The following is a 24,467-nucleotide window of genomic DNA, read 5'->3' on the forward strand; positions in this document are numbered from 1 at the left end:
GTTTTTTTAAATTAACTATTGTTTTGATTATTCAATAGTTTAAATGGGGTTTTAAGCTGGCTTGCATTACGAAGTGACTGATTGTATGCACCTAATGCAGAGGATATTTTTGTTTTAATTGAAGGTATTGGTGTTTCCCTTTTAAGTTGCTTGGTCAACTTCAGTCAATCTTTTACTTAATTGCCCAGAATCCTTTTGTTTGTGGTTTTCCTCTATGCAACACAACAAGTTATATCATATAAAGGCTTCTGGCTTCTTTTTGCTTAGCATATAAACAGGAAGTTACATAAAAAGCTACTGATTGTGGAGCCTGTTCCCCCATGAATGGCACTATTCTCTAATTAACAAAAAATTATATACTGTACATTTTAGCAATTTTAAAATAAAATTGTGATCTTATATGAGATATATGTGATCTCGTAAATTGACTTATAACGTCCTTATTTCACCTCACATCAGGTGGAGTTTCCTTGTGTTGTTGTAAAGAGTCAGACTCAGAGTCAGACAACAGAGTCAGACAACACGGCTTCTGATTTGAGCACGTCACAGATGTTCTGTTTATAAAGATTCACATGACAGAAGAACAGCAACAGTACATTAACACTTCACCTACAGCGCGTTCAGAACATCACAGCCTGTAACCTCGCAGCGCTAAAGTTATCTCAGTGCAAGACTAATGGGACATTAAGCTGCATAAAATATCTCCTCATCCAGAGTGTTTGAATCTCTCACAACCAGTCTTTCACATTATGAAACGATAACTCCGAACCACACCCTGATGTCTCAGGCTGTCAAATGAGGGCATGGACATTTCCATCAAAAATAAAAAGCTTATATAATATTATCTAATAACAAAATACATATTACATTAGAAAATATGAGTTCAATAATCTTAATTATAGGCTAAAAATTGTGCCCATATGGATTGTATGGTCTATGGAATATACACATTTCCTATAAATCGTTTCCATGTCGTTTTTCCACTTGACATCAGTTTACTTTTCATAAAATACAGTTGGACTGAAGTATAGTAGTCATACGGCCTATCAAATCTATAAAACCTAAAGACACACACACACACACACACACACACACACACACACACACACACACACACACACACACACACACACACACACACACACACACACACACACACACACACACACACACACACAACCCTAATAGCAGTGAGTGAGCGACACAGTAATGGCTGGCCTCGGGGTAATTTTAATGTGTGTGTATTTAAGAAGCGAGTAGAAAAACATCTGCTCTCTCTCACCCTACTCTTTGACAGTTTATAGCTAAAAGGATGGATGAATACTTACAGATTAATCTTGTGAAGTCATATATCTGGCTTAAATGAGCAATAAAAGCACAACATATTTATTTGCTTTGAGTAAAGCAGTGGGCTGTTGTAAGATTTTCTCACCATTGCTGCATGTTGGCTTGCTCACTGTCGGCCATATGTTTATTTTCTGTAGCAGAGTATTAAAGGCAACAGTGCTTTGCCCCAAAGCATTAATCATCACCGTCTGTATTTGCTTGTGTAATCTGAAAACATACAAACTATAAGACCATATACATTTTTCTTTTTTACATTACTTCTAACAACACAGTAACTGCCCATTAGGTACATTTGTGCGTTAAACAAATTATAACCAATGTCAGATTTGTCTTTTTGGTAAACTCTGATGTCGTGACGACATAAAACAACAATTACCTAACAATATAGTTGTTGACTGTTATGAAAGCACCATCTGGTTACTTAACTACATGTTGCCATACTTCTCTTAATAGAATAAACAAACAAATAGACATGAGTGTAAATGTTAGGATTAGCTGCACTTTGCATTTTCACTTTTTGCTGGCACCTGAACGCACCACCATAACAAGACTCGTTTCTGACCTACTTTACTTATGGTTACACAAGATTATTTACTGATTGGATTGATTGATTGATTGCTGCTTTGGTAGTGAAAGGGCAGTCAGTTTGGAGCTGCCTGTGTGTGATAGGTCAGGCTCAGTCTGAGGGCCCGCCTCCCTGCTCTCTGTCACATATGCTGGTATATTAATGTGATTGGCAGAGGCACTAAAATAGAGCTGGATAAACACCATTAGACATTTGTACGCCGGCATTCTCTAGATCAGATTTCCCGCTTTAAATTTATTTTACTCCGGTCTGCTTCTCTCGGCAGGAGGTAGCCAGTTTACTGCAGTGGTGTTACATAACTCTGCTGACTACAAGCAGCTGTGTATGTGTGTGTGTGTTGTGTGTGAGTGTATGTATATATGCAGGCTTCATGCAATTTTAATACAACCCTTTTACATAGAGAGGACGGTTGGTGTTTTTTTAAACCCTTATGCACACACACACACACACGCACGCACGCACGCACGCGCACACACACACACACACACACCTCTACTCTCCTTCCTGCATAGATTGAACTGCCGTTTGTTGTCATCAGCTGAGTCACACAGTCAAACATCGTTCAGTATTACACTCTGCTCGGCACTTTGTTAATGATGACCTTGCCTGTGTAGCTAGTGAGTGTGTGTGTGTATGGGTGTGATTGATGGATTACTGCAGTCCAATGACTCACTCCTGTCTCCCCTAGTGTCCCTCTCTCTCTTTCTCCTTCTCTCTCTCTCTCTGCCGGTCCTTTGCTCTCTACAATCCATGAGCATGAATATGAGGTGAAGTTTGCCGATAGAACGAGCGCGTACCTTTTTTATTCGCTTTTATCTCAACCGTATTTGGGTCTCTAGGATCCACAAGTATCTGCAGGATGTTCTGTGTTAAAGCTGTTAGCACAACATTTACAGTGCCTATAAAATGAAATCAAACTGATCTTTTATTGTTTTATGACTTTTAATTGGAGTCAAAGTGGAGGCACAGATCGTCCGAAATAAATGTACAAGTTGGTTTAAATGAGGCACAACAAATGAAAGAAGGTTGTTCAACACAAATGGCCTGCAGCCCTCAGCTAGTGCTGGCATAAAACTGTCAACCAGATGCTTATCAATATTAGAATATTGATGTTAATATTTAAAGTCTGCTCCCAAAGTCAATCTGTGGCATTTCCCTGCTTTCTTTCCTCCTCTCAGAATGCTACACCTGCCTCAGTTCACATGTTTTGTTTAATCCAAAACACCTGCTTCCTCCCTTCCTTTCCTTTTTTCTTTCCTTTCCTTTCCTCCTGCTCTCTGTCCTTCACACTCTCGCTCTCACCCTCTTTCCTTCCTGCCCACTTTCTCCCTTTTGTGACCTCTGTCCCACTCTCACTTTCACACCATTTTTCGGGCTCTTTTCAGGACGCTTGTCATTTTTCTTGTAGTTTTCTCACGCCAGTGCAGGATATGAAAGGATTGTTTTGTGTTTTATGGGAGAATGGGAAAGGAGGAATGGGAACAGAAAGAGAGGAGAGCTAAAGGAAAAGGAGTGGAGAAGGAGGTTGATGTTTGTTGGCTATGAGGAATAGTCAGATTGTTTGATTTCAGTTTGGGGTTTATAGGAGCTGGAAGGAGATTTGGTTTGGAGGAGTGATAGGATAGGAGAGGGGAGGTAGGAGTGAGGGAGGTAGACATGAGGATAGACAGATAGCGGCTTTTCTTTCACAACATAGGAAACAAAACAGTATTATCTTCATGAGAAGTAGTAAACCAGAAAGAAATGGAGGGGAAAAACACAACCTTACGTTTGATGATTACAGCTTTTAAAAAGGGCATTTGTACTCACTGTGTAATTAAAATGACCCAAAATAAAGACAGTGCTTTTAGATGTTTGTCGTTAAAAGAATAATATCAAGAAGAAAATGGATTAAAGCATAGGGAATGTGTAAATCATTAAATGCAGCTCACTGATCAGTCATTTTCTCCAAAAGCTTGGCATTGTAGTTTTTAGCAAACATTACACAATTAAATTAAAGTTTTTGATTAATAAGCAGTGCAAAAGTAAGTATTAGGAGCAGCAGGACTCTGCCAGAATACCTAAAAATGGTGCCTGTGTTTATAAATGAGCATGTCTACAGCGTGAGTCATAGACGTGTGTTTTTAAAAGCTTTATAGTCTCAGTATACACAGACAGTGGCTTTTCTTTGGATTTGTTCACAGTGGGGGAAAAAAATAATACTGCCAACCTTAATCTTTACAGCTTGCAGTCTTTGATATAAAATGTAAACATTAAATGCACGTTGCATTAATTAGTCAAATAAAATACATTTAAGATCACATCATAACAAGTTAACAGCAGGTCCTAATTTATTGTTTGTAAAAAGCTAAATCTGATGTAGCTGGACATACAGTTATCAATTATCTGGCGTTTAATAAGCCTTTTTATTTTATAGATTAAAGTTGGCAATTATATTAAAAGTATCATGTCAAAAAATGTGTCAAACTTTATTTTTGTTGCACCTTTCATACAGATCATTGCAGCTTCACAGAAAAATAAGTGAAACAACTGAAAAAAAATTCAACATCAACAATATGACATGACAATATGAGATTCATTTATGCAACAGAATAAAATGATAGAAATGTTGTAATTTAACTAATAAATATGATAATATTTTACAACTAGTACAAATTAGTAGATTAAATGTCTATAAATTATATATATTGATCAAAGGCCTGTCTGAATGTGTAGGTTTAAAGTTGACGTGCTCATGCAGACTTCTGTAAAGGCTCTGGGAATAAAAAGGAATAAAGCTGACTCACCAAAGGTTTTAGTCCTGCGCTCAGGAACAACTAACATATTTGTGCCGGAGCAACTGAAGGGCCATACACTGTAGTCATGTGAGACATCCATTCTGGCTAAAGACCTTGAAGTTAATGAAAAAACTGAACTTTAGTAGTAGACCTGATTGGGGAGTATTACAGAAGTCCAGCAGGCTCCATATTAAACTGTGCATTAGAGTCTCAGTGTCACTCAGAGAGACAGCTCAATGGACATCAATATTTATGTGAGATTTACAAAAAGTTATAGACACATTTTTTATTTGATGTGCTAAATAATTTGCAGATAAACAGAATACAGAGGGCACTTTCTACAACTTTTTTCTCTCTCATGCTTCAGGGAAATGATTTCAAATCAAATCGTAGTGCAAAGGGCAAAAAAACTGAAATACAGTAATCCTTGTTCCAGACTTCCTGAAAACAAGGGGGGACTGTTGTGAATATTTGCAGCTTTGTTAGAAGAACTCATAGTAGTTGTATCATCTGATGTCAGACTTATTTTCAAAGAAGGAGACTGTGGGCATCATTTGTTTGAAATATTTAAAAGATTTAGGTCTGCAGTTTATACTGTAATAAAGCTCAAGTGATGTTGGAGTTAAAGGAATCATAATTATATTTGTTTGATTTCAATGTCCAGTTCTTGGTCTTATCTGAGAGATTAATTTGTTCACACATTGCGATTTAAAAAAAGACTCCCCTGAATTCAAACAGGCAATGTGGAATCTAAAATGCTATGTTTAGAAAACAATTACAACCACTGAGTTGTATTTTGTTGGTTTATTGGTGTATGTACAGTATAGTGCAGACACTACATTGAGAAATGCACATAAAGTTGGTGCAAAAGATGTGATGAATAGGCAGTCTGTAGTTCCAACAGTCACACATTGAACTCCATATGTAGTGTGTGCGTGTGTGGGTGGGTGTGTAAGTGTGTGTATCAAGGAAGTGTGTTTAGTACAATTTGCGCTTTGATGATAGATGGAGCAGATTGTAAATGTTTCTTTCCCACGATCAATCAACCACACTCACAGCGGTGAATAGGAACTTTTTCTAGGTCTGTCTCTCCATCCTTCCGGTTTTTTCCCTTCTCTGTCCTCCCAAGTTTCCACCCTCCCTCCCTCACCTCGTCCTCTCCCTTTTTTAATTTCCTTCATCTTTATCATTTCTCACACTCCCCCTCTCTCTATTTCCTCCTGTGTCTTTACTCCATTCATTTATTTTTCTCTGAAATACTTCCTGCCTCTTGATTCTCTCAGTATTGGTGTGCGTGTGTGTGTGTGTGTGTGTGTGTGTGTGTGTGTGTGTGTGTGTGTGTGTGTGTGTGTGTGTGTGTGTGTGTGTGTGTGTGTGTGTGTGTGTGTGTGTGTGTGTGTGTGTGTGTGTGTGTGTGTGTGTTGTGTGTGTGTGTGTGTGTGTGTGTGTGTGTGTGTGTGTGTGTGTGTGTGTGGTGTGTGTGTGTGTGTGTGTGTGTGTGTGTGTGTGTGTGTGTGTGTGTGTGTGTGTGTGTGTGTGTGTGTGTGTGTGTGTGTGTGTGTGTGTGTGTGTGTGTGTGTGTGTGTGTGTGTGTGTGTGTGTGTGTGTGTGTGTGTGGTGTGTGTGTGTGTGTGTGTGTGTGTGTGTGTGTGTGTGTGTGTGTGTGTGTGTGTGTGTGTGTGGGGTGAGGAACTGTTATAATAGAAACTGTTTTGATGTTGACAAACCTACAGACAGACAGATCCCTATCTGCTACCCTGTCGCCTTCTTTATGGCTGTGCCACCGTCTGGCTTTTAAAAGGGATTGTGTGTGTGCATTTTGTATATATCGGAAGTCTGGGTGCATACTAGTGTCTTTATTTTTCCTGGGTATGTATAGCTTGTGTGTGTGTGTTTGTGTTTGTTTGTGTGTCTGTCTGTCGATGCGTCTGCGTTTGAGACAGAAAAGGGGGGGGAATAAAAATAAATGTGGGAATAAAGGGAGAGAAACAAAGCTTTCCTTAGTTTGAACAAACCTCACAACAGGAAGCCTGGTGTGAATGACACAGCGTTATTAGGAGCCAGGAAGTGAAGGTGATGGAGTCTCCGTAGTGACAGGGTTCCCAAGACCTGGTCACCACGGCGACAGGGGTCAAGCCTTGTTTATGGCCCGCTCGTGAAAAACTCAGAGGTCGACAGTTGTGCAGGACCTGAGAAGTGAGGGCAGAGACGGCGCCAACGTGACACAATGCTACTGATGTACATCATGTACCTTTATGTGTTTGCCTCCGGGTTTCTTGTCCTTTGCCTACTCTCAACCAACAATTAAAGGCGATAATCATAATTATTAAAACAGTTTTTTTTAAAGTAAAAAATTATCTGAGGCCCAAAGTTGTGTCCTTGTAATATCTATATGAAACGGTTTTCAGTTATATTTCTGATATAATGTAGACAAGCACTAAACATCCCAACACCGCAAACTCTAAACTGTATCATGGCAAAAATGTTTGGTGATAAATAGTTATGCTGTAAAACATACTATTTCAAACAGCATGTCTCTGTACATTTTTAACCATTTCCCACATGTTTTTTTAATCTATAACGCTCTTATTAATGCTGAACTTTTGCAAAATGTTCAAAAAATCCTCCAAATACCAAAAATAAATCGTAATTGTAATTTTTTCGATCAGAGGCTTGCTGAAAAAATGTAAAGGAAACAAAAAATTCTACACCAAAAAAAATCAATGCTTTGGTTTCATAGGGTGTTAAGTGCTTCTCCTCCTCAATGCTATACACGAAGGCCTTAAACTTGTCAGACAGTGTTTTGTCTAGTGTAGTTCGCATTAGTGACAATTTTTGTGTAGTGGACTTTCAAACATGATTTATAGGGACAGGAAAATACTTATCTAAATCACAACGTTACAGAGTTGTTATTTTATCATTAGAAATCATGTTGTTGACCTTCTGACTCAGGGTCACAGACTGTGAGAGGTCTACAGACCATACTCCTGGCTGTAGGGAAACATGTGATTTGTCAACAGCGGTGAAAATGACCATGATTGCAGCAGGGAGATTTTCACATGACAGCAAAACAATTTTTTTAACTCCTTCTCTCCGAAAATATCAGCTGACAACAGCTCTGAAAACATCACACCCAGAGACACTGACTGAGTTGAGTCATGTACGCTTTTCCTGAATTGACCAACCAAATGAGCTTTGTGTCTCCTCACTTAGTCAGCTGATCTCACCTCAGACTCTGTGTTAAGTAACTTTACTGATCCAAAGGTCTCCTAATGGATCTGTGCTTAAAGTGGGGACATTTCACAAATGCTCTTGATAATTAGATATTATGGCACTCAGTTATTGATGTTCGTGTCACATCAGAGGTCTGTTTGAGAAATATGAAAATGCGTTAAACAAGCCTAATGTGGTCTCAATCAAATTAGCTGCCATATACTGGCTTTCCCTTTACTTCCATCCATCTTTCCAGCTCCTTACTTTACTGAGGAATGACATATCAGTGGCATCTTCCTCGTATTGATCTGCAGTAATAAGTAGCCCTTTCTCTCCTCCATTAGCATTATAGAAGTTTTAATAAAAAGTGTGCGTATGTGTGCTTAAACATATACCTGAGGTAAATCTATTGATCATTATTATTGTATATATTGCATTGATTCTCAGATCAGTGGAGCTGGGGAACTCCATTCAATACTGTTGTGTCCTTGGGCAAGACACAACAGACTCAATTGCTCCTGTGGGTATTGTCCACAGTATTGATGTATAACATATCCAATATACGGTATGTAATATAATGCAATGTTACCGCTTTCAAATAAATGCTATGAATTATTATTGTTATTATATGAGGCAACTAAGGTTGGAGGCATTATCAAGAGTGAGACTCCAGGTTTTTTTGTAATGGTCTGTCTCTTAAAGGTAGTGATAGTGTGGCGGCCAAAAGGCATTTCATGTTATTGTCTTCTTTTTTTATTGAGCTGAATTAAGCGACAGGTTGACAGCCAGACAAATAACGTCCTGATTTAATTAACTGAGATTCAGCTGACTTCACTCAGCTTAAAGACTCTCTGCCTCCGCTTCGTTCTCTGGGCTTGTAATGGCTGATTTCATTACTTGTTTAGTTCTTTTTATTAATGTGGAAATGCACATTAGATCAGTCTCTCACGAGTAGCAATAGAAATAGCAAGAACATTATTACCAGTATGAAGAATGTTTTGGAATCATTTAAGAGACAAAAAACAAACTAGGAATTATCTTGTAAAGTTATCATACCATACAATGAGTGTACAATTTCATAACATCGGTTTTAAGATATCTTTAAGGTAAGATAAATAATGATGGACCACAAAGGTAATGGTCTTTGGGGTGTTAAAAAGTGATTGTGAACATGTGATTGTGCTTTTTTAAGTGACAGCTAAATGAATTGCGTGTGAGTGTGTGTGTGTGTGTGTGTGAGTGTCTTCAAAGGTGTGTCCTGCCCGGATGGGGAATTGTCTGAGGTTATATAAGGACTTAATTAAGAACTGGCTTTGTTGTTGAAAGATTTGCAGTTCAAGGTGTTGTCTGATGTTATTCAAACTATTGACAGCATGTGTACTGAACAGTGTTTTCCATTGTTGCATCTTGTTTGTATGCGTGTGTGTGTTTTTCTAAAGATACATGGTTATTTCCATTTATGCTTCCTAATTTGAGATCCTGTCATGCGACGTGTTTGTATTCCTCACCTGGCTTCCGGCTGTGGAAAGATGAGGCTCAAAGTAATACAATATTTGCTCAGTAAAAAAGGTCACATCAACAGTGTAGTTCAAGGTCGATGTATTCAATATAGGATGTGGATACCTTTTTTACATTATAATACTTAACAAATGCTTTGTAATAATCCAGAGCAAATGTTCACACAGACACTCATTGAACCTGCAAAGGGTTGCCATTGCTTGTCTCCTTTTTCCTTTAGGTGCATTTTCTCACATTTCTCAAACTCAAAAACAACAGTTTATTTATGTTGCTTTGTACTTAACCCTGTACTGCAACTACATCCTAATGTAATGAGGTCATGTTTGGTTCAGTTTGTTCACTTTACTTTATCACTTTATTTGACAGGGACAATGCATTATTACTGTAATAACATTTCTGAAATACACCAGAGTTTGCCAGAAAGGCGATTTCCAATCTGTTGTCCCTTGGCCAGCAATAGTTAAAAACACAGACAATGAAATCAAACGATAAAAAGATAAATACGTTGACGGATGTAAGCAATGAAAAAATATCCAAATACACACAAGACACAAGAACATAAAATAAAAAAATTATCCACCTCACTCATACATTAGGATGTTACTTGCACCCCCTAGTGGATGACAGAGCAAATCCATTGTGAAATCACTGGTCATCTTATGGCATCTTTCTAAATGAAGTTCACAGTTCTCTCTACATCTCCGTCGTTAACTCGTATCCGTGTGTGTGTCTGTGCAGGTCTTCCAGAGCAGTACTACAGTCTGACGTGGTTCCTCAGCCCGGTCCTCGGCCTCATTTTCACGCCGCTGATCGGCTCTGCCAGCGACCGCTGCACTCTGCGATGGGGCCGCCGGAGACCCTTCATCCTGGTCCTCTGCATCGGGACGCTGTTAGGAGTGGCACTCTTTCTGAATGGATCGCTGATAGGTGAGTGTGTTGACTCAGTTTTTTATTCCGTGTTTAATGGGAACTTAAATAAAAAGTGTGTGTATCAGGGACGGAGTGAAAACGATGCAAGCTTTATTCATTTGACATGACACACAACTGTCAGTGCATCCCAAAATGAATGTTTTTGAGCCTAACCGTGTTACAATCAGCAATGACCACAACTTGTAGCCTAGGTGCGCTTCAGTTTCAAGCAACTCTTTGAAAACACTCATAATTTCACTCTTACACCATAAGGCTATTAAAGCTGATCTTGGGGAATTAAACTGTTTTTGCAATGAGGGTCATTTGCATAGAAAAGTGCCAATTCTGCAGCAAGTGTATGCATAATACCTCATTCAAACACTTGTAAACAGCACAGGAGTACTTGGAGATGCAGCAGTTAGAGGTGCATGTTGCTCTTTGCTGGTCTTTCGATACACGTTTTTTTTTTCCATCTAATTTGAACAGCAGCAGGGAAATCTTGCTTTTGTGAATTTGTCTGTTATGAGTTTAATCCTCGTAAAAAGATGGCTGATACCCTCAGTCTGTCCCTCAGCTTGTAACGTCATCAAAGTAATTTCAAGGACACATTCAGCCGATCCAATCAATCAAATTGACCAGTTGTCAATCATGCCACACAGATATTGATCCCTAGGTCAGCTACATCAGCATAGTTCCCGTTGTAATGTCATTACCATATCTTTGTAAACACACGTAAACATACACACACATACACACAGCGACTACAGAAGTGTGAGGTGTGTGTCATCAGCGTGCAGTGAATTTATTGATGCTGCAACACGTTTTAGCTGATTGGTGTTGAAGCTATTTTTATACCTCATGTTTTTATTATCTCACCAAAGCTGATGTAATTCTAATTCAAGCCTATGTAGGTAGTTTGGATGCATTCTCTGCTGGTAGTATGGCAACAAATATCTTGTTACTGAACTCAAGCAAAAGAAAGTCAACCATGTGACACAATGTAGTATAAATTATAATTGATTAATTGGTGTTCAGTACTCTTTAGCTCAATTATCACAGCCCACGTGGTCTGAATTGTAGGGATGCACAATTGATTTATCTGTGGTTGATATAGTGAATAGAATTATAACAGTTAGATTTGAGGTAATAATTACGTCTTTTAATGAGGAGCCCTTACATAGCACAATACATAGCAGAATTAATGTACATGGAAAATATGATCATAGCTGCATGCTATCAAAATGTCTAAAGTCCAAAATATTGTTCAAATTGTTTATTCCAGTTGTTCAAAGTTCATGGCACTATCTTTAAATGTATTTTTTGTCAGTCCAAAAACCTAAGGGAATTCAGTTAAAAAAAGATATAAAACTGAGAAAATCTGTAAAATCTCCATAATTGAGTTACAAATCTGAATACAGTATTTTCTGCTATTTTTTAATGAGAAATTACTTTAACAATTCGTCAAGTTTACATGTTTCATATTCCAATAAGGTCTACATAGATAAAAATGTCCAGTGCAACAATAGCAGATTTTTTTTTTTCTCTAAATAGAAATGATTAAAAACAGAAACAAAAACTGAAATATCAAAGGAGAAATTAGTTTGAATGTTTTCTGTCAGAAGATTGTATACACTTCAATTCTTCTGCACAGTGTTTGGCACTCAGGTCGTTTTAGGGCACCAGTGTTTGTTTGTGCGCATTTTTGAGCACCTTGCCAGCAGGGTTAACAATACCAGTGAACTGTATTTGTGTGGGAGAAGTGAGAGAATAAGCAAAAGTCTACCTTTTCATGGTTGTATTTATATGAATGTGTGTGAACAACACATGGTTGACATGGGAAAACTGTAGTAACCTGTGTTTGTGTGTGTGTGATGACATGGGAACACAGGGGCAGGCAGTTCACAGGGAAATGCTTCCTGTTTGCTTCCCCCTTTCCACCAATCACAATTCACTTCCTGTCTGTCTGGCTAGTGAGTAGTGCCCCCCCATTGTCCCCCCCCCCCCCCCCCCCCACACACACACACACACACACACACACACACACACACACACACACACACACACACACACACACACACACACACACACACACACACACTCTTCTGTTCTTTCTAAGAACATTTGTTTCCCTGACGTTAATTGATATCAGTTTGTAAAGTCATGCTGCGTCACACCGCTCTCTTTCTTTCAATGTAACACAGACACACACGTGCACACACACACACACACACATACACACACACACACACACACACACACACACACACACACACACACACACACACACACACACACACACACACACACACACACACACACACACACACACACACACACACACACACCTTTATACATAGGGTAGTTTGCTGACAACACGACCATGATCAGCCTGATCACCGACGGCGACGAGACAGCGTACAGAGAGGAGGTCAGAACCCTGACATCTTGGTGCCAGGATAACAACCTCCATCTCAACGTCAGCAAAACCAAGGAGCTGATTGTGGATTACAGGAAGCAGCAGAGAGAGGGACACGCCCCCATCGCCATCAATGGGACTACGGTGGAGAGCATCCTGACCTTCTACAGGTGCACCATAGAGAGCATCCTGACCTTCTACAGGTGCACCATAGAGAAGATCCTGACCTACAGGTGCACCATAGAGAAGATCCTGACCTACAGGTGCACCATAGAGAGGATCCTGACCCTCTACAGGTGCACCGTAGAGAGCATCCTGACCTTCTACAGGTGCACCATAGAGAGCATCCTGACCTTCTACAGGTGCACCATAGAGAAGATCCTGACCTACAGCTGCACCATAGAGAAGATCCTGACCTACAGGTGCACCATAGAGAGTATCCTGATCTTCTACAGGTGCACTATAGAGAGGATCCTGACTGGCTGCATCACGGCCTGGTATGGCAGTTGCTCCGCCCTCAACCGTAAGACTTTACAGAGGGTGGTGAAAACTGCACAGCACATCACCAGGACGGAGCTGCCATCCATGGAGGACCCCCATCACCCCAGCAACAAACTGTTCTGTCTGCTGCCATCTGGCAGGCGGTATCGCAGCAACAGGACAAAAACTACCATTACATTACATGTCACTTGTTAGGCGCTTTTATCCAAAGCGACTTACATACATTCAGTACTGTGGGCAATCCCCACAGGAGCAATTTGGGGATAAATGTCTTGCCTAGGGACACAACGACATGCTGACTGCAGTGGGGATTGAACCAGTGCTCCACTGATCAGAAGATCAGCGCACTATTCTACTGTGCCACAGACTCCCCGGCTACAACTACCAGACTCAGGGACAGTTTCATCACACAGACCATAAGACTATTAAACACCTGAGCTTGCACTATTTTTATTTTTTTTCGTATGTCTTGTAAATTGCACTGGTGCATACATTACATAATTACACCATAGATTTCTAAATGTCTTGACAATAACGCTTTTGAATCTTGAATCTTTGTATCTAACTAACCATTCCCATGTCAAACATTCATACAATTTCACACCGAGGCCCCCGAGCAGCGTGAGGCCAGGACCGGGTCACAGATGTAATGAGACACACAAGGTCACACACATCGTGCAAAGCAGTATGGGAAATGTGCAGTGATCCATTTGTGTATGGCTTTGTGTTTTGGTTGTGTACTGCTGTGTGTCTGTTGTAACTCACTAATCAACTATTGATCACATGTGCAGCTCTGACCAGGGTCACATCGGTGTAGCAACTACACATGTTTGTGTGTGGATGAAGAGTGATGATGATTATATTTCCTTCATAAATATACATTTTTTTAATTAAAATTACATGTATTTCTTCTATGGCTTTTATTCAGATTATATTGAAGTTAATTGTCTGTTATATGTTCAAATCATGGTGTCATCAAATCACAAAGATTGTACATTAGAACATTTACAGCACAGATTCACCTCTTTAAGTATAGAATATTATTATTAAACACCATGTTTTCTCAGCTATCCCTCCTACTGGTGATGGAAATATTAAAATCTGGACAAACAAAAATTTATATTTATGTTATGTTATGTTTAGTCATAAATATGTGTTTATTTGTCAATATCTAAAAAGCATGTTGCAAGAACTATCTTTTTTAATACAGAATAAATTGGCAATTCTCCAATAAATAAACATCAAATTTATAAAATATAAATTACATTTTGTCTGTCATCAAAATGTTTCCTTGTCAGTTTGTTCATAACAAGCACACATTTTGTAATATGTTATAATAACAAATCTTTGTCCATACCTGTCTTTCTCTGTTAGGTTTGTCGATGGGTGACGAGCAGGGGAGACAACCAATAGGAATTGTTCTCACCGTGTTGGGGGTGGTGGTGTTGGACTTCAGTGCGGACGCATCAGAGGGACCAATCAGAGCGTACCTGCTAGATGTGGCGGACTCCGACGAACAAGACATGGCACTAAACATCCATGCTGCCTCAGCAGGTACTGCTAACACATAAATACATTTAGAGGATTAAAATAATGCACGTCAAAGTCTTTTGTAATATAATTTGTTGTCCTGGCAATAAACAACATTAAGATATAATATTGAAAATGTTTGAACTGATATATCATATATTTTGTTGCAGTTGTGCATTGTAATCAATGTAACGGTGCATTTAATTTGTTCTCGGGGGGAAAGAAATTGAGATTAGACGCAATCCTTGACTGCTAATGTATCTTTTGTGCTTCTATTATAACTTCTGTTCATGTGTGCAGGTCTTGGGGGTGCGGTGGGATACGCTCTCGGAGGTTGTGACTGGACGCACACTTTCCTTGGCGCAGCCTTCAAGTCTCAGGAGCAGATCCTGTTCTTCTTCGCTGCCATATTCTTCTTCATCTCTGTGATGTTACATCTGTTCAGCATCGAGGAGCAGCAGTACTCGCCCCAACAAGACAGGATGGACCAGGTACAGCGTGTGTGTGTGTTTGTCTGTGCACTTTAACAATCAAATGTATAAAGTGAATCCAACCCAAAGACTTTGGTTTTCTGTCCTCTCACCAGGAGAGTGTAGATCGCACCAAACCGCTCCCTTTGACCAATGGCAGGAATGGACTTCTCGCCCCCAAGCTGGATTTAATTGGAGAAAATGAAACGATAGACAGCTACGACCTCTATGACCCCTACGGAGACAACCTATCAGAGCATGGAGATATGGACATGGACTTCCTAGAGATGGAGCTTGTGCGAAGTAAGTTCACACACTCTTGCCTCCTTTCCCATTCATATTTCCCAGGGATGTGAATATGATTGTTCCTGTGCTTTGAGATATTTTGCACACTGAATTACACACTGAATTAACTCTCCCATTTTAAAAGAATCCCACACATACAGATAAAGTGTTGGGAAAATAACCCAAAAAGCAGTGGCAAACAAAAGAAGACGAGCCATAAAGACAACATATCTGTCAAAGAAAAACAAATATGCCATGGTCCCTGTCCACCAATGTCTGTAATAAGGTTCTCATCACTTCCACATTGCATTGTGTGACATTTAGACCCTCAACCAGACTATTTAGATTCAGTTTATGCACTGGAACTAGGATTGGGGTTTGTCCCATTCTCCCATAGATTTCCCGCACAGCCATTTTCATTACATCTAAACTAATCGACCCTCTCCTCGTCTGTCTCCAGGTAAAAGTGACAGTGTCCTGGCCATGGCAGACGCCACTCTCGACCACCTGGACTACGATGCGTTGTTCCTGTGCCACTTAGAGCCCTCCATCTTTGCCGACCGCCTCTCCCCCCACCACGGCTCGCCCCTTACCGCTGGTAACTTCTTCAACTACAATCGCAGCACTCCACCGCCCCGCCTCGGCCACATCAGACGCAGCAGCAGCGCAGGAAGTCAGGATCTTGTCCAAGCCAACAAACACCAAACACACTCCAACACCCCAAGGATTTCCCGCCTCTCGGCTTTCTTGCAGGAAATGGAAAATGACGATGGTCAGGAGGCGTTGCTCAACAACCAGCTGAACGAGCAGCGGACACTGAACGGGCGGCTGTTAGCCAGCGTCAATGATCCTGATAGAGCTAGCACCAACCAGCTGAGCTCTAAAGGACAGGCACATCGCGCTGGAATGGTCAAAGGTTGGTTTTTCACCATTATTTATTATAGATTTTTATTTATTTTTAAGAAATTATTTTATATATTATGCAATATCTCATGTATTGGTTTTTTGACTGCTATTATGGAACTGTTTAGGCTATTCACTCTGCTTTTTTGTCTTTATATTGTCGTTATCATTCTCATTGCAGAAGCAGATTTTAAATATTTAAAGGAATAGTTACACATTTAGAAAATAATCCTATTTGCATTCTTGAGGTTAATTACGTCTAGATAAGACGACTGAATGAGAACATTATATGACTCTAAAATATAATAGTGGTTTAAATCTTCTTATCTACATATTGGCTAGAAAGAAAGATAATTTATTTCTGGAAATATCCAACTTTAACTTTAAAACATTTTGTTTTGAGGGAAATACTTAGAAACTGAGAGACATTTGGAATAACTTCACTCTGGAAATAAAAATCCAAAATCCAAAATTAAAAGTGATGAGAGAAGAGGTAATTAAAAGTAAAAAATACATTTGAGTATTAACCGCCACTACAGAAGTGTGCTTCTGTTCCTATAAGGAACAGGAGAGATCTTCCCCTATCCTCAGTATTTGTACGTATGATAAACATAAACCCTCCCCTAATGTTAATAATGTTTCTTATCCCAGCTGCCAGTACTGGAGCCCCCATGCGGCAGTCCTGTAACCGTCACATCTTCTACCGCCAGCCGTCATGCACCTTCTCCTACTACGGTCGAGTGGGGAGCCAACGCTACCGCCGGGCCAACGGCGCTTATCTCATCAAGCCGTCCCGCAGCATGAACGACCTGTACGAGGTGGAGGCCAGACACAGGAGGAGGCACCGGCAGAGGAGGAAGCACCCCAGCGGAAACACCAACTCCTCCAGCGGGGACACAGAGAGCGAAGAGGGAGAGGTGAGGAGGAAATGTAATCACTTGTATCTGCCTTATTTCTTAGTGTTTTGTTTTGGGTGGATATTGTATGATCGTGTCTCCTGTGGTCAGGTTGAGACCACCGTGCGGCTGCTCTGGATGTCCATGCTGAAGATGCCTCCGGAGCTGCTGCGTCTGTGCGTCTGTCACCTGCTCACCTGGTTCTCCATCATCGCTGAGGCCGTCTTCTTCACTGACTTCATGGGTCAAGTCATCTACCATGGAGATCCTACCGTAAGTGAATTCATTGAGCAGAATACATGTTCTCTGCAGCATTATTTAATCTTTTTTATCCAAAGTTATTGACAACAGCTCCAAATTTAGTAAGCAAATGAATTAATGAAATCACATTGTGTCTGTTTTTTCCTCTCTCTCCTTTTCTCCACTTTGTCGTCATTGTGTTCAGTACGTCTGAAAAGTCTGTCTCTGCCTTAGTTAATCCACAGCTCAGTAATAAAAATGAAGCCTTTGTTTCTCTCTGTCAGGCTCCTGTTAATTCTACTCTGTTGGAGAACTATAACAAAGGAGTTCAGATGGGATGCTGGGGACTGGTTATTTATGCCATGACTGCTGCTACATGTTCAGGTAAAAAGCAAGCACATATTTGTATAGACCTTCAGATTCGGTGCTTACTCTCTGGATGTAAAATGTACTAAACTATGTATTAACCATTCAATTAATCTCCCTTTTCCAGCTATCCTTCAGAAGTACCTCGACAACTTTGACCTGAGCATTAAAGTCATCTACATCATGGGAACGCTTGCATTTTCCATAGGTATAAACGCCTATGTATCAATACATTTGGGCAAAATCAATAAGAGCGATACAAATTTAAAATGTATCTATTTTCCCTCCACAGGAACTGCTGTCATGTCAATCTTCCCTAATGTGTATGTTTCCATGGTGATGATAAGCACCATGGGTATCATCTCCATGAGTATCTCCTACTGTCCGTATGCTCTTCTAGGACAGTATCACGAAATGAAAGAGGTACAGACAAATTCCACTTGAAATTCCTTTTTTGTTTGTATAATGTTAACATGGCCAGGGACTGCATACTGAATGAATAGATGGATGTATAGAAGGTCTCATATTGAATTACTGTTTGTGAAATGTTTTCAATATGTAGCTTTCATTAACTGTTACTGTCTCTGCCTCTTGCAGTACATCAGGCACAGTCCTGGGAACTCCCGGAGAGGCTTTGGCATCGACTGTGCTATCTTATCCTGCCAGGTGAGTCTTCACTTAATGAAATCATTGTTTTATAGTTATATATAAATATGTTCATCTGAAAAGACTATGCTGTGAATGTAATCATTTGTCACATTTCAGGTGTACATCAGTCAGATCCTGGTGGCCTCAGCTCTGGGTGCTGTCGTAGAGGCGGTTGGCAGCGTCCGTGTAATTCCCATGGTGGCCTCTGGGGGCTCCCTCCTCGGTTTCTTCACCGCCCTCTTCCTGGTCATTTACCCAGCTCCAAACCATGGGTGAGAAAACCACCTGTTCTTGGCTTTTGTTGTCATCAAAGGACAGAAGTTTGACATTTCAGAAGACGATACAACTCATGTCTTTATGGTTAATATGAAGCTATCATATCATACGTTAGCTTAGCAAAAAGACTGGAAACAGAGGTAATGAGGTGTCCAAAACTAACAATTTCCAGATACCAGCACCTCTAAAGCTCAGTTATTGTGAATGTTTCCAGAATGTAAGGCTAAATTAAGCTAACCTTTGGTTGGCAAGAAAGCGAAAAAGCATATTTTTCAAACTATTCCTCTATGCTTAAAACACAGTCCTAACCATGATATACATTATGATTGACAGGAATGGGGATTCAGCCAAAGCTTTGAAACGGTCCTTGGCAAAGCCGGAAAATCCCAACAGTGACGAACTGGCTGTTGCCGTTGTGACAGAGAAACCCAGCTTCCTAAAACTCAACAAGAAGGGCAAGGCCACCACCACCACTACTTCCTGTCACACGGAGAATGAGTCTGCTCTGTGATTGGTAGGCTCAAGTCGACGATGCTGCAGAAACAACTAAATTCACTTCACAAATAATCATGGACGGCGGCTGGTGTGCATTCGGTCCACTCTTGCTTTTCAGCTTTGACTGGCTTTTTTTTCGATTCGGTGTTTCTTTCGTGAAAAAAACTCAATCTGACGTAGAGACCAACTCTCCCAACAAAAAAAACATTTGGTCCCAGCGCTGTTTCAGCCAACGCAGAAATTACTTCCACTGACATTTGAGTGATCCGTCAGGGTCATCAAGAAATGACTTGTCAATTGGTCATGCTTTTAAGGAGAGGTTGTCTCTGTTTCTCAGGGCCTCTAGGAGGTGCTACTGAGCAGCCGCCTGGACAGGAAACTTCAGGGGATTCGCACACACACACACGCACATACACCTCTTCATCTGGGGTCAACACAATCGAATGAAGGATGAACCCTGTTGATGAACATTACTCCTCGAGTCATTCAAAAATGCTGAAAATTGTTCTTCCTCGCTGTCGAATCTGCTTGATCGGATCTTTGCTAAGAAGATGCCGACGAGATCAACAAGTGTGTCTGCTGACGAATTCACCAAATTCAATTACACACTTTACAGCACTCTGCGATAGTAGCTTTAAGACTAAAGACTTTTGGAAGTGGCATTTCTGAAACTAAGAGCCGGAAAGCCTGGTTCTTGGGGAACATTTTGATCTGGATCAAGTCTAAGGCTACACTCCAGGGCAAAGTTGACAAAAGGCTCTGATCAGAAGTTGTCACTATATTGAAGGTCAAGAATACAGATGTGTATTGAGTGAAATTCCACGAAAGAAAGAGCGCAAATGCAATATGTGCAGTATACAGGGCATTACAATCCCAAATATTATTTTCCTGGTTTATTGAGGGCCCAGAATGCTGCTTCTGTTTTTTGTTTTGTTTTTTGTAATCTACACTAGCCTACATGCTGCATGTTAGAAAATAAGAGACACACTAAACACCATAGAAGAAGACAGATGTTGGGTTGTCCTCTCTCTTTCTTTCTCTACCTTCTTGCATATTATTTTAGAAAATGCAGTTGGCACAATGTTTGTCACTAACTGCACATTATGAGCCATTGTTTTGAAGAGTGTTAAACAGCACTCAGTTAGAAAAGCCTTGATTTGAAATCCTCTTGGTGTGATGGATTCAGTGGTCTGGGGACATGGTTGTTGTCAGGAATGGGACGAAAGACTATGGAATGGATCCTGGATATATTGAAAGAAAATGATATAAAATGTAGAAAAAAATTAAATAAAGCCCCTAGGGTTGAGAACTAGTAGCCTATATTAACAGGTTTAGGCTTGTTAAGTGAGCCTCGGTGGAGGACTTACAGTTCGCCTTACTCCTGATTTAGTTGTCTTGGTTCCATTGTACTGGGCTAAATAAAGGTATAATATAGTATTTTTTATGCTTAGTACATGTGTGCTGTATGCTAATTGCATATTGAGAAGACGATAGAGGAATGAAAGAAGGACTGTTTTCACTTTAACAAATATTTGAAAATATATAGTATACCAGAGTGGTATTGACCATGTCCCACAATGCCAATCTACTCTTTAAAATCTTTGAACCTAAGAGAAATTTGAATTGTTACAAATTTGGAAATACAAAATTAGTCGATGGAGGCAGATTTTTCAGAAGATACAACTTTGCCTCCTAAACAAAAATAACAAGAATATTTGACCAAATTACCAAATAAAAACGTTCCCACTGAAATCCAGAGATCCCCTAAGTAGAATATAAAATGTCTTGAACCAAATGTCTAAAAAAAATTCTTTAAAGTGTCTTAGGAGAGTGCTTCATTCTGCCTCAGATGTTGATAGTAGGTGAGGTATTAAAACAGTTGTAATGCTCTTAACATTTAGACACAGTGATGAGACTAATATGCTTAACATAAAAAATGAATACACAAGTTGTATAGGTTAAAACTAAACTTGTATTAATACTGAATGATAACGAGTGTTAACCAATACGGTTATATAATCTTGGAATGTTTTAATAGCCTGCAATAGAGGACTTTGATAAGTTTAAGTAAGAAATACTTAGTGTGAGATTTAAGATTTGATTGTTTATGTTTTCTGACAAATCTGATTTTTTGTTGCAATAACAGCCTCTGTTAATCAGCTGGGGAGAGGACTGTGTGTGAGGGGGGCCGCAGGCGGAGAGGGGTTGTTATGGTGGTCAAATCTGGGTGTTTTTACCCCTGTTAAGGTCAAAGGTTGTGGATTTGGGTCAGTTTTCCTTTCAGCTAAATCAGCGTAAACATACAAATGTAAAGAAATTGAAATGTTAATTGCAGTGAGTTCATTTTCTGATTGAAGGAAGATTATTTTTGGGTGTAATACAGCATTTAATGGAAAATCTTATTTTTCACTAAGGTTTTAGAAGAAGATTCACTCACTTATAATGTGGTTGTTATTTTTTCACTTGGATGGGTGTTGGGCGCAAAGTTTTAACAGAATAGATTCCTTCCATAATTTCAGGTACATTCAGTCAGTCCCGTAGTGGAGCAGAGAGATGACCACCTCTTTGGTGCTGGGACGAAAAACGCAGGGATAACAAAAGACAAGGAGGAGGTACAGAAGCATTTTGGCTTCTGACATAGGGCAATAACATATTCTGGTAAACTAATGGACACACTACTTCAGTTTAATGACAAACATGAATATAAAGATTTGGGTTTAGGAGGTTTGCATGTGATAACAGCAATATGCATGTGTAGGACACCAAAGTATGACTCTGTAAAAATCACTCGAGCTCTTGTCTTTATTGTCCTAATAGGCCAGGGATGTATTTACTAATGCATGGCTGGATGTTTGTGTCTTTTAGTTTGAACTTAAACGTGTAAAGACCAACATGTACTCTTAAAGCTGAAGAATTGTGCTCGGTCTGGGTCAGTACACGCTCAACAAGCATGTGACTTCCTAAAGTTTTTGCACATTTATGGGTGAAGTTTCAGGCGTCACGTGTCGTCAGGGGCAACACTCCTTGTTAAAAGTGTAAGTGAGAGACTCCAGGCCTCAAATACTTGAAGTGCAACTTGAGTGTCTCTTTTCCAATGCAGTGGGAAGTCTCTGATGTTAGTTCTTTGGTTCTTATTATCCCAAGCCTTTTATTTACCGCAGACTCTGGAATGTTCAGACAGCAGCATGGCCTGCTGGGAGATTGAGTTCTTACCTTTGATTCCATCTTGTGACTTAAATGTTAAAAAACAAAGTCAATGAATGTCAAGTGATTTCAGCTGAAATAATTTTTGTTTTGATGTTCAACAAGCCTGACATTGCACAGAACTTGCACATAATAGGTTAAAAAAAAAGTGTTGCAAAAGGAAGAAAACAAATAACTGTTGATATTTATTTTTTTGAGCTTTCTTGTCTATAAAGGACACTTTACACTTAGTTTCCAAAATACTAAATTGTTCTATATTCTGTTACAGGTGTGAGTGTGTGCGTGTGTGAGCGTGTGTGAGAGAGAGAGAGAGAGTAGTCGTCTCATAGCTGTTCACATGTAAAGCTAGAGCGTGTTAAAATGTCATCTCAGTGTTTGTTTTGGGTTCTTGTTCTCAGTACTTTGCAATCACCTGGTTTACACTTAACTCTGGAATCGATGGCTGCATCACCGAAAGGTTATTTACGAGTCTTTACTGTCTCTGTTCTGGTGTTTTAACTCAATTAGAAAATGTCATTGTTTTGTCTCTGTTAGAATTTGAAGGCAGAGCCACACATGAGAGTTTGGCCTTTGCACTTTTTTTCAGTGGCAGCCATGTTGGCTCCACCGTCCGGATCACTGAATGAATGTGGAGACGTGGTGACGCTGTCAGTGGCAGCAGCGTGGCGGCCGAACAGTTAGTCCAACCTGGCCAGACTCAGTGTGTGTGTGTGTGTGTGTGTGTGGTTCTGCCTCCGGTGAACTGTGTGTTAAGGACAGAGGAGACAGATGCCTATATACGTTGATCCTCACAGAGATTAAATCAAGAAGAATACTTAAAGAATGGGAAAGTATGCGCAGTGTACTACAGTATATATAATATGCCTTGTTATTTTAAAAAAAAGATGTAAATATACATATTTCTCTTTTAGGTTCTTCTTTTTTTGCTGCTATAAAAAAGATGATTATTTTTGTTAGTAGTTTTGTTTTCTATATAAAGACTGTATATATCTCTATGTTCTGTAAATATGCTTGAGCCTTCATAAGTAGGACTCTGGATGAACACTGTATGGAACGCACCTTTAAAATCTGTTCTGAATTAAACCAACAATGGCTCCTTTCATTATTTTACATTTCTGACCATGTGAGAATAACAAGGGATTTATTAACAAAGAACTCTTGGGCAAAATGAATGCCCCCTCCTGTTTATTTAAACATTTTCTGCTGGTGGGGGGCTGAGCAGGGTTTTTCTCTGCTTTGTCAGACTCGCCTGCCAACTCCAAGAAACAAAGTGTTATGGTATTAGAAACCCAAATCATGTGATGGCAAGCTTCAAAAACAACATTCTGCAGTAAATCTAAATCGTAATCACACAACGCCATTTTTGGTCTCTGCAAAGTTGCAGTAAATATAAAGTTAAACACAGAAGCTTCCATGTTAGATGAAATTAAGAACTCAAATAGGGAGGCACAAATTAAATGTACATGAATTGGTAATGTCCCCTTCATCAGAGACACATTTTGTTTGATTTTACCCATTGCTCTAAACAAGGTGTCAATTTCACACGAGTAGTATTGAATGTAAGCGGATCCGGAGCTGTTCCTTTAAATAACATCCTATTGGTAATTGGTGTCATAAAAGTAAACGTCCATAGGCAAATACAGTATACAATTTAAATTAAAAGCCTGGAATAAACCTCTCACGGTTCACATAAAAAATGTGTTAAACTGAAAGACTGAATATCCATGAAGATTTGGTGTGTTTTTATATGTCATTTCTCATGTGACTGCTGGTGAAGTAGACTGCCGGTCAGCAGTTTAAGGAAAGGCTTCAACATTCGGCTTGTTTTTTAGGGGAAAAAAGCATCCTAGCTCAGCATCTTCAGAGCTTACCCATAATGCAGTGTGG

At 39.7% G+C, this 24,467-nt stretch overlaps 1 protein-coding gene across 1 annotated transcript in view; it reads left to right on the forward strand.

Annotated features, from left to right (window-relative positions):
- Positions 1–23,680, forward strand: part of LOC117477733 (solute carrier family 45 member 4) — a 43,577-nt gene extending 19,897 nt beyond the window's left edge. The window contains exons 4-16 of the mRNA XM_034124470.1: positions 10,180–10,368; positions 14,642–14,821; positions 15,098–15,288; positions 15,384–15,570; positions 16,013–16,468; positions 17,107–17,372; positions 17,463–17,624; positions 17,876–17,975; positions 18,085–18,165; positions 18,250–18,380; positions 18,555–18,623; positions 18,723–18,877; positions 19,215–23,680. Coding sequence (XP_033980361.1) covers positions 10,180–10,368; positions 14,642–14,821; positions 15,098–15,288; positions 15,384–15,570; positions 16,013–16,468; positions 17,107–17,372; positions 17,463–17,624; positions 17,876–17,975; positions 18,085–18,165; positions 18,250–18,380; positions 18,555–18,623; positions 18,723–18,877; positions 19,215–19,392 — 2,345 coding nt within the window. The 3' untranslated portion in view covers positions 19,393–23,680. The remainder of the gene's footprint in view (positions 1–10,179; positions 10,369–14,641; positions 14,822–15,097; positions 15,289–15,383; positions 15,571–16,012; positions 16,469–17,106; positions 17,373–17,462; positions 17,625–17,875; positions 17,976–18,084; positions 18,166–18,249; positions 18,381–18,554; positions 18,624–18,722; positions 18,878–19,214) is intronic.
- The last annotated feature ends 787 nt before the right edge of the window (positions 23,681–24,467 follow it).

The sequence above is a fragment of the Trematomus bernacchii genome, unplaced genomic scaffold, assembly GCF_902827165.1.
Source record: "Trematomus bernacchii unplaced genomic scaffold, fTreBer1.1, whole genome shotgun sequence".
NCBI lineage: Eukaryota > Metazoa > Chordata > Actinopteri > Perciformes > Nototheniidae > Trematomus > Trematomus bernacchii.